Here is a 15771-nt window from a genome sequence, read left to right on the forward strand (position 1 = left end):
GTAACTCCAGCCTCCTGAGGATTCTGTCTTCCTGCTTGGAAAGTGCTTGAAGAAGGTGGGCCATTCCTTTTGGGAACACTGTGCTTCAGAGGGGTGTCTGGGCCCGTGTCTCCCAAGACCATCTCTCCAGCTCTCCAGGAGGGATGTGTACTGGGGATGAAGAAGGGGGGCCCCCACCGACCACCAGGCTCTCTCTTTGAAGGATAGCATGGAGGTCCTGGGCCTAATTAATCACTGGGAGGGGCCAGATAACTGCCCTAGGGAGAAAGTCAGTGTTGACCCTGTTTTCTCTGCAATCCTGTCTCTGGCTGGGCCAGGGCTGGGGGCACCGAGGAAAGGCTGGCAAAGGATGAATTGTCTGAGCAGTAACCACCCTCCCCTGTCCCATCCACCCCCAGCCACAGGATGCTAATGGGGGAACTGCCACCTTAAGCCTAAAAAGACAACAACCACCAGAAAGAGACATTGAACCGTTTATTGGCCTGGGCCTGGGTCTCAGGCATGAGGGGCATCCGGGGAGCTGTATGAGGGGAGACAAGCCCCCAACTGGCTCCTTGCCCCCCCAGAGATCCGCTCTCCCAGCCTTTGCAGTCATGAGAAATCACTTTGAGGTGTGAAGTTTCCTTCCCCCAGGTGAGCTGCACCCCAGCTCTCAAGTGGGGATATAAGCAAGGAATTACAAAGGAGTCTGTGAGGGGACCAGACCCCTCTTTGGCAGCTTCAACACAGACGTGAGGAGACAAAATAGCATCCATTCTGGGGAAACAGGGTGAGCAGAAGGGATCACAGACATCACACACACAGACACACACAGACACTGACAGACACACATAAATATACATTTGTACCGCAATGTCCCTTCCATCTGTCCACAGAATTTAGCAAAGTCCTGCTGAAGCGGGCAATAGGAGGGCATCCCATAATTGTCCCTGGCACCCCTACCCCCATGCTCCGTTCAATACAACCTGAAAGGAGGCACAGCGGGCTCAAGGCTGCCCTGCCTTATGAGATCTGGTACCTCAGCTGGGTCTGGAGGTGAGAGAGTTTGGGGGTGGTTGTTTTTCGGGGGTCTGGGGCCCTGTACCAACAGCTCCCCTAGAACTTTCTCCAATTCCACCCTGCCCCACTGGGAGGCCCAGAGCCCTCTTCAGGCCCCCAGACCGGTTTTTCCAGCCCTGGGTGATTCCTCTGTGCCCAAATAGTGCAATTGGCCAATGAGGTCTGAGAATGGGTGTTAGTTCCCCACCGCCATGTGCTTTCCTGGCATCTTACTCACAGAGTCAGAAGAAAGGGAAGAAGTTGCCAAAGTGGCAGCTGGTGAAATTTGGGGAAGCTGTGGATTTGAGCCCGGGAACTGTTAGCCAGGGCCGCCCAGTACGGTCAGGGAGGAGGTCTCCAGCCCCTCAGGACAGTGGTTCTAGGGAAGTGGAACCACAAGAGAAGGTGGCAAGGGGGCTAAATTCAGAGAAGGGAGTCAGGCACAGGGCGGAGGCTCAGACTGCCCCTGCGCTGTGCTCCTCTCGAGCACCTGCCTGCTGTCACCTGGGCTCTTTCCAGGTCTGCCCCCCGCCCGGCCCTCCCCACGATCCAGTTCCGAAGAGGTCACTCCAGCCACCTCGCTGGCCTCCAGGACCCGGCTGCAGTTGTGCCATCCAACTGGTCAGTGCCTCAGTCAGCCAGCCCAGGTGTGAAATATCTTCAGCATCACCCAGGTCTGTGGAATGGGGGCATCTTGCTTGGCAGCCCCATGTCTCTGTCCCAGGGCACCTGGTGCCTCTCCATGGAGCCCTCTGCTGTGGTGGCCTGGTTGTCAGCCCACCCCCTCAGACCACTGTGTTGCCCTCCAGAAACGTGGGCGATGTGGGCATGTGTGTGCCCCTCTCCAGGGAGCTGGAGCTGCGGAGAGGCAGGAGGCGGTGGCCCGGGGTCCCGTCTCGCCCCCCTTGCACCCCTGCTGCCCGCCGCCAGCACTGCAGCGGCCGTAATACCTCCCGCCTCAGGTCCCGGCTGCGCCATGTGTAGATGACGGGGTTGAGCAGTGAGTTGAGGGTGGCAAAGGCAAAGAAGTAATGGGCCTGGTAGAGGACAGGGCAGGCCCGGACAGGACAGGCATAGTCCAGGAGGAGGATGCTAAAGGCGGGCAGCCAGCAGAAGATGAAGACGCCCAGCACGATGGTAACTGTCTTGAGCAGAGCCAGTGTCTGCGGGCCAGCCACATCGGCCTGGCTGGAGCGGACCACACAGTAGATGCGGATGTACAGGGCTACGATGGCTGATAAGATGACCGAGAAGATGGTCACCACGCAGAGGACGTAGGGCTTGGCGTAGAGCGGCAGGACGGTGGAGCAGGCCTCCAGGTGGCCCAGGCAGTTCCAGCCAAGGATGGGCAGGCCGCCGAGAACCAGCGAGATGAGCCACGAGGCCGCAATGAGCAGCAGCATGCGGCAGCTCTTGTCGCTGCCGTAGAGCTTGACCTTGGCGATGGCCACGTGCCGCTCGATGGCGATGGCCAGGAGGCTGAAGACAGAGGCGGAGAGCGTGATGAAGGCAGAGCCCTCACGGGCGAACCACTGCACAGGTGTCAGCCCCAGCGTGACAGAGCCCGAGAGCAAAGTATTGGCTATGAAGGCCACGCCCGCCAGCAGGTCTGAGGCAGCCAGATTGCCCAGGAACAGGTACATGGCCGAGTGGAACTTGCTGTTGCGGGCAACCGCGATGAGCACCAGCAGGTTTTCCACCACGATGGCACAACAGAGGATGATGATGAGGGCTGAGGCCACCTGGCGGGAGGGTGTCTCCTTCGTGTCCAGATTCTCCTTGGTGTAATTATAGTGTTCCTTGACCTTGCTGGAGCTTAGGTACTCTGAGTACACGTTGCCCATGGTGGGGCTTAGTAGCCGGCTGGGGCCATGGGGCTGTCAGAGCTGCAGAGAGAAAAGACAGATAGACAGGTCAGTGCCGTGGCTGCTGCCTGGGCTGACTCTGGACGGCTGTGGTTCAAGTCCCAACTCTGTCACATGAAGTCAGAATGATCATCATCTCTGCTTTGCAAATGGGAAACCGGAGCGCTCAATTCACTTTCCCAAAGCCTCAAAGCTAGTCAGGGCAAGAGCCTCAGAGACCCACTCCAAAGCCTCTATAACCTCTAGGCTACAGTGTCTTTCAAAGGAACAGAAGCTCCCCCAAAGGTTGGGCATGAAAGACACAAAACGGACTTCCGGAAGCCCTACCCACCTACCCAGAGTGGGAGTCTTAGCGAGGACCTGGAGGGATTGTCTCATTTCTTGAAAACACTGGAGCCTCAGGTCTCATGCTGCCTGCCAACCTGGGTCAGTAAGATGCTCTCGCCAATAGCAGCATCCTCTGCTCATTACCACCCACTGCCCTGGATTTCAGGCTGGGTCTAAGCCTAGAGGCCATACGTGTTCCCAAGATAAGGTCTTGGGGAGACACCTCAAGTTTGAGCATCACAGAGGTCATGTCATTTTCAAGGACTCAGACCTTGCAGGCAATCCAAGGTTCAACCCCACTCCACCTCTGACACGCTGTGGGATATTGTGCCAAGTCACTCAACACTTGGCCTCTAAGTCTCAATGGCCTCATCTGTGCAGTGGGGAGAAGAAAGCCCACTTCAGAGGGGTGATGGGAAAATCCCGTTGAACGATACACGAGGCACCCTTAGCATACAGCAGGCACTCAATAAGTATTAGTGAATATTATTAGCTTCCCTCTTCCTGCCACACCCACAGCTAGGGACTAGGTGCCCTCCTCCCAATCTTTTGGTAAGGGATGTTGAGTGAGCCAGCCAGGCAAGATTCCCAACAGCCTGTTCTCATCAGCACCATCTAGCCCTGCCCTGGGACAGAGGGTCCTAGCAGGGTGGGCAGGGCGCTGGCACCACCCCCTCCCCAGCCAAGATGAAATCCAGATGTGAGGCCCTTGGAACAAACAGGGTTGAGTCCCGGCTCCCCAGTTACATCCGGTGCAGGGAGGCTGGGAGGGGGTGATGGGGTGGGGGAGCCACAGGAGACCCGTCTGGGAGGTCCTGGCTGGGAGGATGGGGCAGCTGTGCGAAGCCATGTGAGTGGTGAGGGGGCGTGAAGCCCCGCGGGGAGGGGGGAACGGTATTCGCTTTCATGAAAGCCTGAGTCACCCCTCTCTCAAGGAAAACTGAGCCGTAGGGGGAAGGGGCGGGAAGATGCGCGTGGGCAGAGAGGGTGAGAGGCCGACTTCATGGCCTCCCCCCAGCTTGGTAGTTGGGGGGCGGGGTCTCAGAGGAGCTGGTGCAGTGTCCGCCTTTCACGAGGGGCACAGGGGAGCCAGGAGGAAGCTCCAGACCAGCCTTTAGTTCAATGGGGGAGGCCGTGGGAAGAGACCTCCCCAGGTCCCTGGAAACACGCCTAGCAAGGACCACGTGCACGCCAGGAGTGCCAGGAGCACCGTTCCAGAAAAGGCTGGTTAGGCCAGTTCCCAGTGAGCCTGGGAGTGATGAGGAGCTTCCGGGGTCGTCCAGCCATCTCAGTCCCGGACACCCCCTCAGAGGGGGTGCCCTGGCTCCTGGCCCGATAGAGACAGCTGCTCCCCCTGGGCGAAGGGACATCCGTCCTAGTTTGGGAACAGAGAAGGGCTTGTGCACATCCCCAGGGACTGTCGCCCCGCCCAGATCGCCACACAGAGGCTCCTTGTTCCCCGGCCGGACGGGCCCCGGTCGCCCCGATGCCCTCTGCCCGTTGCAGCCGGCTTGGCCCAAGTCTGGGCCTTACCAGACCGGCCGTCGGGCCAGAAACAGCCCGCGCCCTGATTGGCTCATTTTCAATTCCAGGGCATTGAGCAATTCGCCTATTGGCCTGAGCTTCCATCCTCGACATTCGATTGGCCCAGTTGGGGGCGCTCTATGGCTAGCACTACTGATCTGGTCCTTTACAGGCGGTTGGAGCTCACTTCTTTCCAGGACATTATTAAGACTGTGTGGATGTCCCCGGGGAGGGTTTGAACCACGGCCTGACCGCTGGGTCACCCCGACCAGACGCCCCCAGGCTGCCCTGGCCTACTGCCCCTCCTGGGGATCATAATTGAGAATCAAGGACCCATCGCAGGTCTGGGAAGCACACTTGCTGGTAGGCTAGAAGCCCAGGGTGTGTCCCAAGGCCGCCCCCTCCACCGCCGCTCAGACCCCTCTCTTGTCTGGCAGCCAAGAGAAAGATTTATGGCCGCTTCCTAGGGAAATAAGAAATGGTTTCAGGACTTCCCTGGTGGCACAGTGGTTAAGAATCCGCCTGCCAATGCAGGGGACACAGGTTTGAGCCGTGGTCCAGGAAGATCCCACATGCCGCGGAGCAACTACTGAGCCTGCACTCTAGAGCCCGCGAGCCACAACTACGGAGCCCGTGTGCCACAACTACTGAAGCCCGTGCGCCTAGAGCCCGTGCTCCCCAACAAGAGAAGCCACCACAATGAGAAGCCTGCGCACCCCAGCGAAGAGTAGCCCCGCTCGCCGCAACTAGAGAAAGCCCGCGCGCAGCAACAAAGACCCAACGCAGCCAAAAATTAAATAAATAGATAAATTTATAAAAAAAAGAAAGAAAGAAATGGTTTCAGTCCTCGTACCCCAGGGACTGACCAAAATGTCTGTCTTCTTCCCTGAGGGGAAGATCCTCACTTCGGGCAGCCTCAGGGTGGGTGGTTCATTAGAGAAGGGGAATCTGAGGCCCACAATGCCTCCGTCTTCTCCACTAGGACCTTGCTTAAGGCAGGTTCATGCTTCCCAGAAAGAGGAAGCAGGGTCTGGAGGTTGGGGCTGGCACAGTCACCCCCAGGCCTTTCCTGCTTCCCCTCCCTGTGTCAGGCTCCCAGGCCTGGCTAACATAGGGCCTGACTCCCTCCCAGATGCTCAGTAAGACATCCCTAGGCTCAGCACTGGGGAATGGCCAGGCCTGAAATGGAGCAAGAGGGACAAGTGACAGGGTTTGGAGGGAAGGGAAGCGAGACAGACCAAGACTGTTCAGGGAGAGATTAGGAGAGTAGAAGGCAAGAGGAAGCCTCAGTGGCTTCCAGGAGCCCCTCCCCCAAGTTCCATGGAGGCAGGCCCTGTGGTTACTGCTCCCCTGGGCACTCACTGGTCCCATGCCCCATGCCCTAGGGCAGCCCCCTAGGCTTGGTTTCCCCTCAGTTGCCCTCTACACTGGCATTCTCCATGCAGCATCCAGGGGGAGCTTTTAAATTTATAGCTCCAATATGTCACTCCTCAGCTCCAGATTCTTCCATGGCTCCCCACTACCTAAAATGGCCTGGCCCCTGCCCACCTCCCCTCCTCCCATTCTCCCCCAGGGTCAGTCCACTCCAACCACACTGGCCTCTGACGTGTCAGCCCCGTTCTTACCTCAGAGCTTTTGCCTCTGCTGTTTCTCCACCTGGCATGGCCTTCCCACAAAGCCCTGAATGACTGTCTCCCCATCTTTCAGGTTTCTGTTTGGTGGCTTCCTCTAACCACCAGGCATCCTAGCCGCCTTCCCTAGGCCCTTTCTACCACAGCATCTTTTTATTATATTCACAGCACTTGCCAATTTCAGCAATAATGATTGTATTTCTTGTTTTCTGTCTGTTTCCAGGGTAGAATGTGCGTCAGAGGACAGCAACTAAGTCTGTTTTCACTCCCTGGAATGATGCCTGGCATACAGAAAGCGCTCAGAAAACGTGTAGGATGGATGGATGGATGGATGGATGGATGGACGGATGGATGGGTAGATGGATGACCAAACGAACGAGGCCCCAGTGGGCCCCCAAGGGCGGAGGCTCCTAAACTCAGCCCAGGCCCAAACAACAGCAAGGGAGGTTGGAGACGCCCCTGGTCCGCTGGGAGGCCACCCCCACCAGGCGAAGCCCAGCTGGGCGTCTCCTTGGAGACGGCACCACGACCCGCCCCCGCCCTCGGGCTGCAGTCTCGGCCTCCTTATCTGGCGGTGGAATGCACGGTATCCACACTCGCTGCCTCTGGGGCCGCGCCTCCTCTCTCCCGCGACAGCCACACGCGGGTGACCCACACATCTCCAAGTGGGGGTGGGGGGCTCCTCTGCGTCCAGCCAGGGTCCCAGCCTCGATATTCCCAGAGGACTGGGGAGAGGTGGGGAGACATCCCAGCAGCAACTGCACCGTGAATGCCGCACGCGTGTCGCACCACGAGGGGGGCCGTGGGCTCAGCGCGTGGCGCCCGGAGCGTCCGATTAGGGCACAGTCGGGAGAGGGGATGGAAATCCCCGGATGAGTCAACTCGTGCCAGAGGAGTGGGCGAGCTTCCCACGCTTGGCTGGGCCCGGAACCACGCGGGGTCCGCGCCACGGGTGCCGTCACCCACGCCCCATCCCCGGGTCCCAGGGGAAAGAAGAGACGCCGGAGCCACGCAGTCAGGTTCACTTTCCTTCCAGAACAAAGCCACGACCCCGCGGGGGGACTGGAAGAGACGAACCACTCGGGGAAACTGAGGCAGAGGACCAGATGTGGAGGAGGTGGGCAACTGCCTTCCTCTGGGGCCCCGCCCCTTGGCCTGGAGGTACTGCGGCGCGCGGCACCTTTCGCCTTCAACCAGCCGGAGTCAGCAAAGAGGGGAGTCCTCCCCTCCCCCATACACACTCCCCAAACCCCCGGTCCGGGGGCACGCCATCCAGCCTCCCAGTCTCCGGCCGAAAGCGCTCGGATTCCGCCTTCTCCTCGGGGCCAACTTCCTGCCGCTGGAGAAGGCGGGGAGCTCAGTCTGGGGGTTCGCGGCTGAGGCAGTGGGGCCTCCTGGGGTCGTGGAGAGGGCGCACGATGACCACTCCCTCGGTGCAGCAGGAGCACGGGCGGCGCGTGCGCGCCCGCGACGCCCCCGACCCCTGGCCGGCGCCCCTAGCTCCGATCCCGCGACCTCCGGGGACCAGGGCCCGCCCTTTCTGCTTCCCCCTCGCCACGCACGCTCACCTGGCTAGGCCGACCCGGGTCCTTGCCCTGGCCGGAGGGGCTTTGGCGTCTGCGTCCCCGGGACGGCCGCGGCTAGGGCTGGGACTGCCCGCCGGGCTCCTCTGCGTCCCGGGGCTGGGGACCGGGGACGGAGGGGGACCGGGAGAGGCGCCGCCTCGGCCCCCACTTGCCCCGCCCTATCTCCGCCTCCTTTCCGGCGGCAGCAGCAATGAATTCCAGATGTGGCCTGCCCAGCGGGGCGCGCGCGAGGGCGGGTGGGGAGGAGGCGCGCGGGGTCCCTTTGTCCGCACCCCCACCTCCAGCCCTGCCCCTCCCAGCCCCCACCCGTGAGAAGCGGTCGGCGCATGACGTCACGCAGCCCCGTGCTGTCCAGTCGCTCCTGGCCAGGTGACCTCAACCTGAAACGACTGTCTTGGATTGCAGATGTACTCTTGGCCCATCCCTGGGAGCCTGGAACTGGAGGAGCGCGCGGAATCCCCTTTATTTACTCAGCGAGGAGCCACGAAGCACCTACTAAGTGTCAACACAACAAATAGGCATTAAGTGCCCATTGTGTGTTCATCCAACAAATAAGCAAGTTCCTACTATGTGCCAGGCCCTGCCTCAAAGAATGGGTTGGTTTTTGCCTTGATAAGGCCCCAGAATTCAGGCGCTGGCCCCTCTGCCCTAGAAGACTGGGAGCACCCGGAAGCTTCCACTGCCTCTGTCAATCGATTGCTAGGCAGGTTGAGTCCTGCCTTTCAAGTTTTGAGGCCCAATCTTCTATCCACTCCCTTTTTTTTTCTTTTTTTGCCGTGGCACGAGGGATCTTAGTTCCCCGACTGGGACGGAAACCGTGCCCCCTGAAATGGAAGCGTGGAGTCTTAATCACTGGACCGCCAGGGAAGTCCTATCCAGTTCTTTAGTTTCCCTCTTTTCCTCATTCAGCTTTTCCTGGGCATATCTGGGTGCCTGGCTGCAGAGATGAAGCACACCTTCATTTACTGATGCGTGTGTGTGAAATCAGTGACTAGACAATATGCCCCTCACTCCTTCAACAAATGTTTTTGGTGTACCTGCTGGGCACAGCGGTGAACAGAACAGGAAAAAAAGCCCTTGCCTTCATGGAACTTATGTTCAGGAGGGTACTATTTGTGAAGATGAATACATAATCTGCTTATATGTTTACTTACCACATACAGTAAGCACCTGCTATGTGCCAGATACCATACTAAAAGGCTGGAGATAGATCAGGAAACAAAACAGATAAAACTCCCTGTTCCAATGGAGTTGATGTTCTACTGTATATGCTCAGAATATCCAGAATATTGCAAGAAGAAGAAACTGATAAATTTCCTGGGCGAGGAACTGAAAGATAGGGGACAGGGGACAGGAGGGAGGTAACTTTCACTCTGTGAATCCTTTTGTACCTTTTGACTTTTGTAACATGTGCCCTATTCCAACAATAAATTAAATTGAAAGTTAGACTGCTTGATACCCAGACAGTGCAAGAAAAAGGAGGGAGAGGGTATTATCTATCTTCTCTCTATCTATCTATTTTTGTGTGTGTGTGTGTGTGTGGCACCACGTGGCTTGTGGGATCTTAGTTCCCCAACCAGGGATTGAACCCAGGCCCTCAGCAGTGAAAGCGTGGAGTCCTAACCACTGGACCACCAGGGAATTCCCTATATGTATATGATACTTCAGTAAAGAGTGTTGAAAAGCAAAATGACAAAAAAGTGTATCTGCACTGCCATGTTCATTGCAGCATTATTCACAATAGCCAAGGTATGGAACCTAAGTGTCTGTCAACAGATGAATGGATCAAGATGTGATATATATATATATATATATACACACACATATACACACACACAATGAAATATTATTCAGCCATGAGAAAGGAAGTCCTGTCATTTTCAACAACATGGATGAAACTTGAGGGCCTTATGCTAAGTGAAAAGAGCCAGACAGAGAAAAACAAATACCACATGGTACCACTTTTATGTGGAATCAAAAAAGAAAAAGTCAAACTTACAGAAACAGAGAGTAGGAAAAGTGGTTGCTGGGGCTGTGTGTGGGGGGGTGGGAAATAGGGAGAGATTAGTAAAAGGGTGCAAACTTTCAGTTATAATGAGGTCTGGGGATCTAATTTACAGCATGGTGACTACAGTTGGTAATACTGTATCAAACAATTGGAACTTCTGAGAGACTAGAACTTAAATGCTCTCACATCCACAATAAAAAGGTAAATATGTGAGGTGAAGGATGTGTACATTAACTAGATGGGGGGAATCCTTTCACAATGTATACATATATCCAATCACCTGGATGTACACTTGAAATATCTTACAATTTTACATGTCAGGGATACCTCAGAACAGCTGAAAATTTAAAAAAATTGTGGATGCTTAAATCCCAGACAATGCAACCAATTTAAAAAAAGGGAAAAGTTCAGCACACCCTTCTGTATGCATATTATACTCCATAAGCAGTGTTGAAAAGCAAAACTTTGAAAAAGGAAATTAAAGTTGATCCGTTTATGCCAATTACAAGTAAAATTGGAGTAGTTTTGATATGAAACAGTATTCAACACGTTAAGATGAAAAAAGCACAATGTAAACCAGTTGCTTGCTTGCCTGCCTGCATTTCTGGGTATATTTATAAGGGCTGTATAAATACACACACATTTGCCTGTGGACATACAGGCCATCTCCAGGAGAAGGGCACAAGACATCGTCACAGCAGTTACCCCCAGGGAGGGGGACGGGGGGGCAGGGGAACAGGTGAGAGGGGATCAGACTTTTCATGGTGTACCCTGGGGGTGGGGGGGGACTGTCTGAAATTTGTAGCTCATATTACCAATTCAAAAAATTTACAAAGACATGAAAAATCAAATCGAAGGTAACAAATCGCCAGACTTCTAATGTAAAATTGTTCCTGTAATAATAATAATAACAAATAGTATCAATAATATAAATAAACAATAACATTGTTAATAAACATCTATGCTATTATTCAACGTGTCGCTATGAAATAAATTTATATTAAGAAGGAACATATTGGGCTTCCCTGGTGGCGCAGTGGTTGAGAGCCCGCCTGCCGATGCAGTGGACACGGGTTCGTGCCCCGGTCCGGGAAGATCCCACATGCCGCGGAGCGGCTGGGCTCGTGAGCCATGGCCGCTGAGCCTGCGTGTCCGGAACCTGTGCTCCGCCACGGGAGAGGCCACAACAGTGAGAGGCCCGCGTACCGCAAAAAAAAAGAATAAACATATTTAAGTTATGAATAAGGAAATGAATATTAAGAATCAATATATTAATGTTACATACAAGTATAGAGCATATATATTTATATAATGCAACATAGAATGCTCTGTGCCAGCTCTGGTGATACCTCGCTGGTTTCTGCCATCCAAAACTGACAGTCCAATGGAGGAGACCGAAGAAACCAGACCATTCTAACACAGGGTAGCAGGGCTTTGATGGGAAGGTAAGAAAAGCCAGAGAGTGAATTCACTCCTTTTCCTGAGCCAGATTTCAGTGTCCACTCAGCTCCAGGCCAGATCTTGGGTTCCACTCAGACCTCAGCACAAGCTTACCGAATCCTCTGCCCAAATGAAGTGCGGCTGTACAACCTCTAGAAACCAGGTGTTCAACCCACAGAGGATAAAGTACTAAAAAAACTGGGTCCTCTCCTCGCCGGAGAGCTATCAGAGCGGAAATCTAAGCCCTCTGTGAGGATCTGAGAGCTGGGGAGGAAGTGGCCCCCCCAGCTTGCCTTGGCTGGCTCAGCAGTTTGCTATCCCCTCAGGGACCTGTGGGTGGGGGGGTACTATCAAGGCTGCAGACATATCCGGCCGTCTGTTAGGGGGACCATGGCTCCTAGACAAAGGTGATGTCCCCAGGGATACACAGATACACCAGCAAGCCACTTCTGCCTCCCCCCGTCACCTCCCACTTCTGGGGTAACATGAGATCTCCACTAGGTCAGCTGAGGGAATGGGCTAGAGAATTGGGAAACACTGGCATAGACGCCCTGATGGTCCAGGGGGTCAAGGGGAAAGGTGAACCCTCCCTAGGGGGGATCCCTGAGTGAGAGAACAGCAGAAGAGGAAGGAAATGGGGCCCTTTCCTCGGGGAGCTCCCAAGCAGGGGAAAAAGAAGAAAAGGAAGAGGCTTGGAGCAGCCTCCACTAATTACAGGGCCGCTGGCAATAATGGCTAACACTCACACGGACAGACTGTGCTGGGTGCGGCTCTATGAATCCTCCAACCCTAGGAGGTGGGTATTATGATTATCATCATCATCCCATTTTTTTAAATAGACGTTATTTTTTAGAACAGTTTCAAGATCACAGCAAAACTGAGCAGAGCTAATTCCCTGGTGGTCCAGTGGTTAGGATCTCATGCTTCCACTGCAGGGGCACAGGTTCAATCCCTGGTCGGGGAACTAAGATCCTGCATGCCACGTGGCATGGCCAAAAAAAGAAAACGAAAAAGAAGAGAGGGCCTCCCTGGTGGCGCAGTGGTTGAGAGTCCGCCTGCCGATGCAGGGGATACGGGTTCGTGCCCCGGTCTGGGAGGATCCCATATGCCGCGGAGCGGCTGGGCCCGTGAGCCATGGCCGCTGGGCCTGCGCGTCCGGAGCCTGTGCTCCGCAACGGGAGAGGCCGCAACAGTGAGAGGCCCGCATACCGCAAAAAGAAAAAAAAAAAAAAAAGAAGAGAAAAGCAAAAAAACCCCAAAACAAAATTGAGCAGAAAGTACAGAGATGTCACATATGTCCCTTGCCCCCCACACACATAGCCTCCCCACCATCAACAGCCCCTACCAGAGTGGCACATTTGTTACCTTTTTTTAAAAATTAATTAATTAATTTATTTATTTATTGGCTGCATTGGGTCTTCGTTGCTGCACACGGGTTTTCTCTAGTTGCAGTGAGCGGGGGCCAGTCTTCGTTGCAGTGCGCGGCCTTCTCATTTTCGTGGCTTCTCGTTGCGGAGCACGGGCTCTAGGCACACAGGCTTCAGTGGTTGTGGCGCACGGGCTTAGTTGCTCCGTGGCATGTGGGATCTTCCCGGACCAGGGCTCGAACCCGTGTCCCCTTCATTGGCAGGCAGATTCTTAACCACTGTGCCACCAGGGAAGCCCACATTTGTTACTATTGATGAACCTACACAGACACATTATCACCCCAAGTCCATGGTTTACATGAGGGTTCACTCTTGGTGTTGTACAGTCTGTGGGTTTGGAAGAATGTATAATGACACATATCCACCATTACATCAATAGTATCATACAGAGTAGTTTCGCTGGCCCAGAAAGCCTCTGTGCTCTGCCTATTCATTACCCCCCCACACCCGTCCTTAATCATTGGCAGTCATTGATCTTTTTCTGTCCCCATAGTTTTGCCTTTTCCTCACCCCATTTTAAAGATGAGGAAAGTGGGGCTTCCCTGGTGGTGCAGTGGTTGAGAGTCCGCCTGCCGATGCAGGGGACACGGCTTCGTGCCCCAGTCCAGGAAGATCCCACATGCTGCGGAGCAGCTGGGCCCGTGAGCCGTGGCCGCTGAGCCTGTGCGTCCGGAGCCTGTGCTCCGCAGCGGGAGAGGCCACAACAGTGAGAGGCCCGCGTACCCCAAAAATAAAAATAAAAAAATAAAGATGAGGAAAGTGAGGCACACAGTCGTGGTAGGATTTGAACTAGAGCTCTCTGCCCTCTTTTTCATCCCAAGTCCCAGACCCAGTCTGGCTGTAGTGACGCCCGTCCCCATTCCTCCCCCATTGATTTGGAATAGAAGGGAAGTGGTTATCACTGAGGACCACGTCGGTCATTGGTGAGATGTAGAATGTTCTTCTCTGTAGTCCAGAGGTGAAGGAAACCCTCTGACCTCTGGTCCCACACCCCCCCAAAACTTTGTGAACTCCCCCCAGTTGATGAGGTCTGGGACTGTCCTCCATCCACTGTGGGCCTCCACTCTCCCCCCACCCCCAGCTCTCAGGTTTTGGCAGGAGGAACCGCACGAGGAGAAGTGTCTGAGACAGGTCCCAACTTTCTCAACATCACCCTAGGGCTCGGGGGAGGGGCCCAGCTGCAGAGAAGCTTTCCAGATGCTGATCTTGGCAGGCAGCGGAGCTGCAGCGGCCTTGTTTCATCCATCCATGGGCTTGAGGCCCACTTTCAGCTTCAGGAATGGGGTGGGGAGGCTGCCGGTGGAGGCCAGTCCCTGCCACGTCTGCACCAGATGCAGTTTTAGCCCATTGAGCCTGGGAAGGGTGGGCTGTCTCTTCCAGATGAGGGAGACATACATAGTTAGGGGAGAGAGGAACCCCAAAGGCCCACTTCAGCCCCCCTCCAGCATAATAATAACAGCTGACACATATATCATGTGCCAGTTACTGTCCTAAGCTCTTTGCAAATATCAGCCCATCAAAAGCTCACAACAGCTCCTTTTTTTTTTTTTTTTTTTTTGCGGTACGCGGGCCTCTCACTGTTGTGGCTTCTCCCATTGCGGAGCACAGGCTCCGGATGAGCAGGCTCAGTGGCCATGGCTCTCGGGCCCAGCCGCTCCGCGGCATGTGGGATCTTCCCAGACTGGGGCACGAACCCGTGTCCCCTGCATCGGCAGGCGGACACAACCACTGCCCCACCAGGGAAGCCCTCACAACAGCTCCTTTAACTAAAGGATGAATAGATACACTGCAGTTTATCTTCACATGGAAGACCACTCAGGCATATTTGAAACCTCAAGTTCTGAAAGGAACAAGCGATATAGAACAACATGGATGAATCTCACATGCATTATGATGAGGGAAAGAAGGCAGACACAAAAGGCTATATACTACATGATTCAATTTCTATGCCATTCTAGAAAAGGCAAACTATAGGGACAGTGAGCAACCAGTGATTCGTAGGGCCTGAGGGTGGAGGGAGGGGTTGACTACAAAAAGGCGTGGGGGAATTTTTCGGTGATGGAACAATTCTGTATCTTGACTGTGGTGGTGTTTATATGACTGTATATGTTTGCGGAAACTTGTGGAACTGTACACTGAAAAGGGAAGACTTTATTTATTTTTAATTGTATCTTAAACAAAAACCCCTCACAACTGTCTTCCATCAGTAAAAGTCCACTTAGGAAAATAGACATATCTCAAACAGAGGGGTTTTAATACAGGGGTTGGTGACCTAGATGAGAAACCAAAGGAGGGGGGGGCAGGTGAGACAACTTGCAAATTAACAAATAGGGAGGCCATGTCCAGTGGGAGATGCTGTCAGAAGCAGATGAGGAGAACTACCCTGGCTTCTCCCATCTTCTCGCCCTCCAATCTACCCTCAGTGCCTGCCATTGGCTAAATCTGGGCACAGAAGGCAGAGAACAAGGGGGCTATCCTGTGCAGGGGTCAGCCCTTAGCCATGGGGCAGGGACAGAGCAGGGAATGGGTGACCTGAGGGTACACAGGTGCAAGGCTGACACAAAACATATGAGGAAGGGGTGATTATACCCCCATTTTACAGAGGGGGAGACTGAGGCCCAGACAGCCCATGTGACCTACCCAGAGGTTCAAGCCCTGAGGGGGTCTGACTCTCTGCCAAAACCCAGGGGGCTGTTTCTGCGCCTTTTTTTCTGCTCCATGGACCCGCTTTGACGCTGAACTGAAGGGAATGGAAACATCTATGCAAATCAGGCCCATCCCTAGGGGTTGGGGGAGAATGCCTCAATGGGGACTCCTCCTCCTCCTCACACGCTTGGCAGTTACCCACAAACTGAGCTGCAGACAAACACACAGCAGATGTTTTGGCAGTTGATGGGGATGTACTTTAAACAGCTCCCCCAAAGA

The 15771-nt window shown here is 54.6% G+C and overlaps 1 protein-coding gene across 1 annotated transcript; it reads right to left on the bottom strand.

Moving 5' to 3' along the window:
* Positions 1 to 460: 460 nt before the first annotated feature.
* On the bottom strand, positions 461 to 9335 carry S1PR2 (sphingosine-1-phosphate receptor 2). The gene is made up of 2 exons (XM_082623932.1): positions 7954 to 9335; positions 461 to 2924 (listed from the first exon to the last, which is right to left on the bottom strand). The coding sequence occupies exon 2, from the start codon at positions 2880 to 2882 to the stop codon at positions 1824 to 1826; it is 1059 nt and encodes a 352-aa protein (XP_082480058.1). The 5' UTR covers positions 2883 to 2924; positions 7954 to 9335; the 3' UTR covers positions 461 to 1823.
* Between the last annotated feature and the right edge of the window lie 6436 nt (positions 9336 to 15771).

The sequence above is a fragment of the Mesoplodon mirus genome (assembly GCF_964341445.2).
Source record: "Mesoplodon mirus genome assembly, chromosome: 5".
In the NCBI taxonomy this organism is placed as follows: Eukaryota; Metazoa; Chordata; class Mammalia; order Artiodactyla; family Ziphiidae; genus Mesoplodon; species Mesoplodon mirus.

Coding starts and splice junctions, on each gene's coding strand:
- S1PR2 (XM_082623932.1), bottom strand. CDS start 2,882: ATGGGCAACGTGTACTCAGAGTACCTAAGCTCCAGCAAGGTCAAGGAA.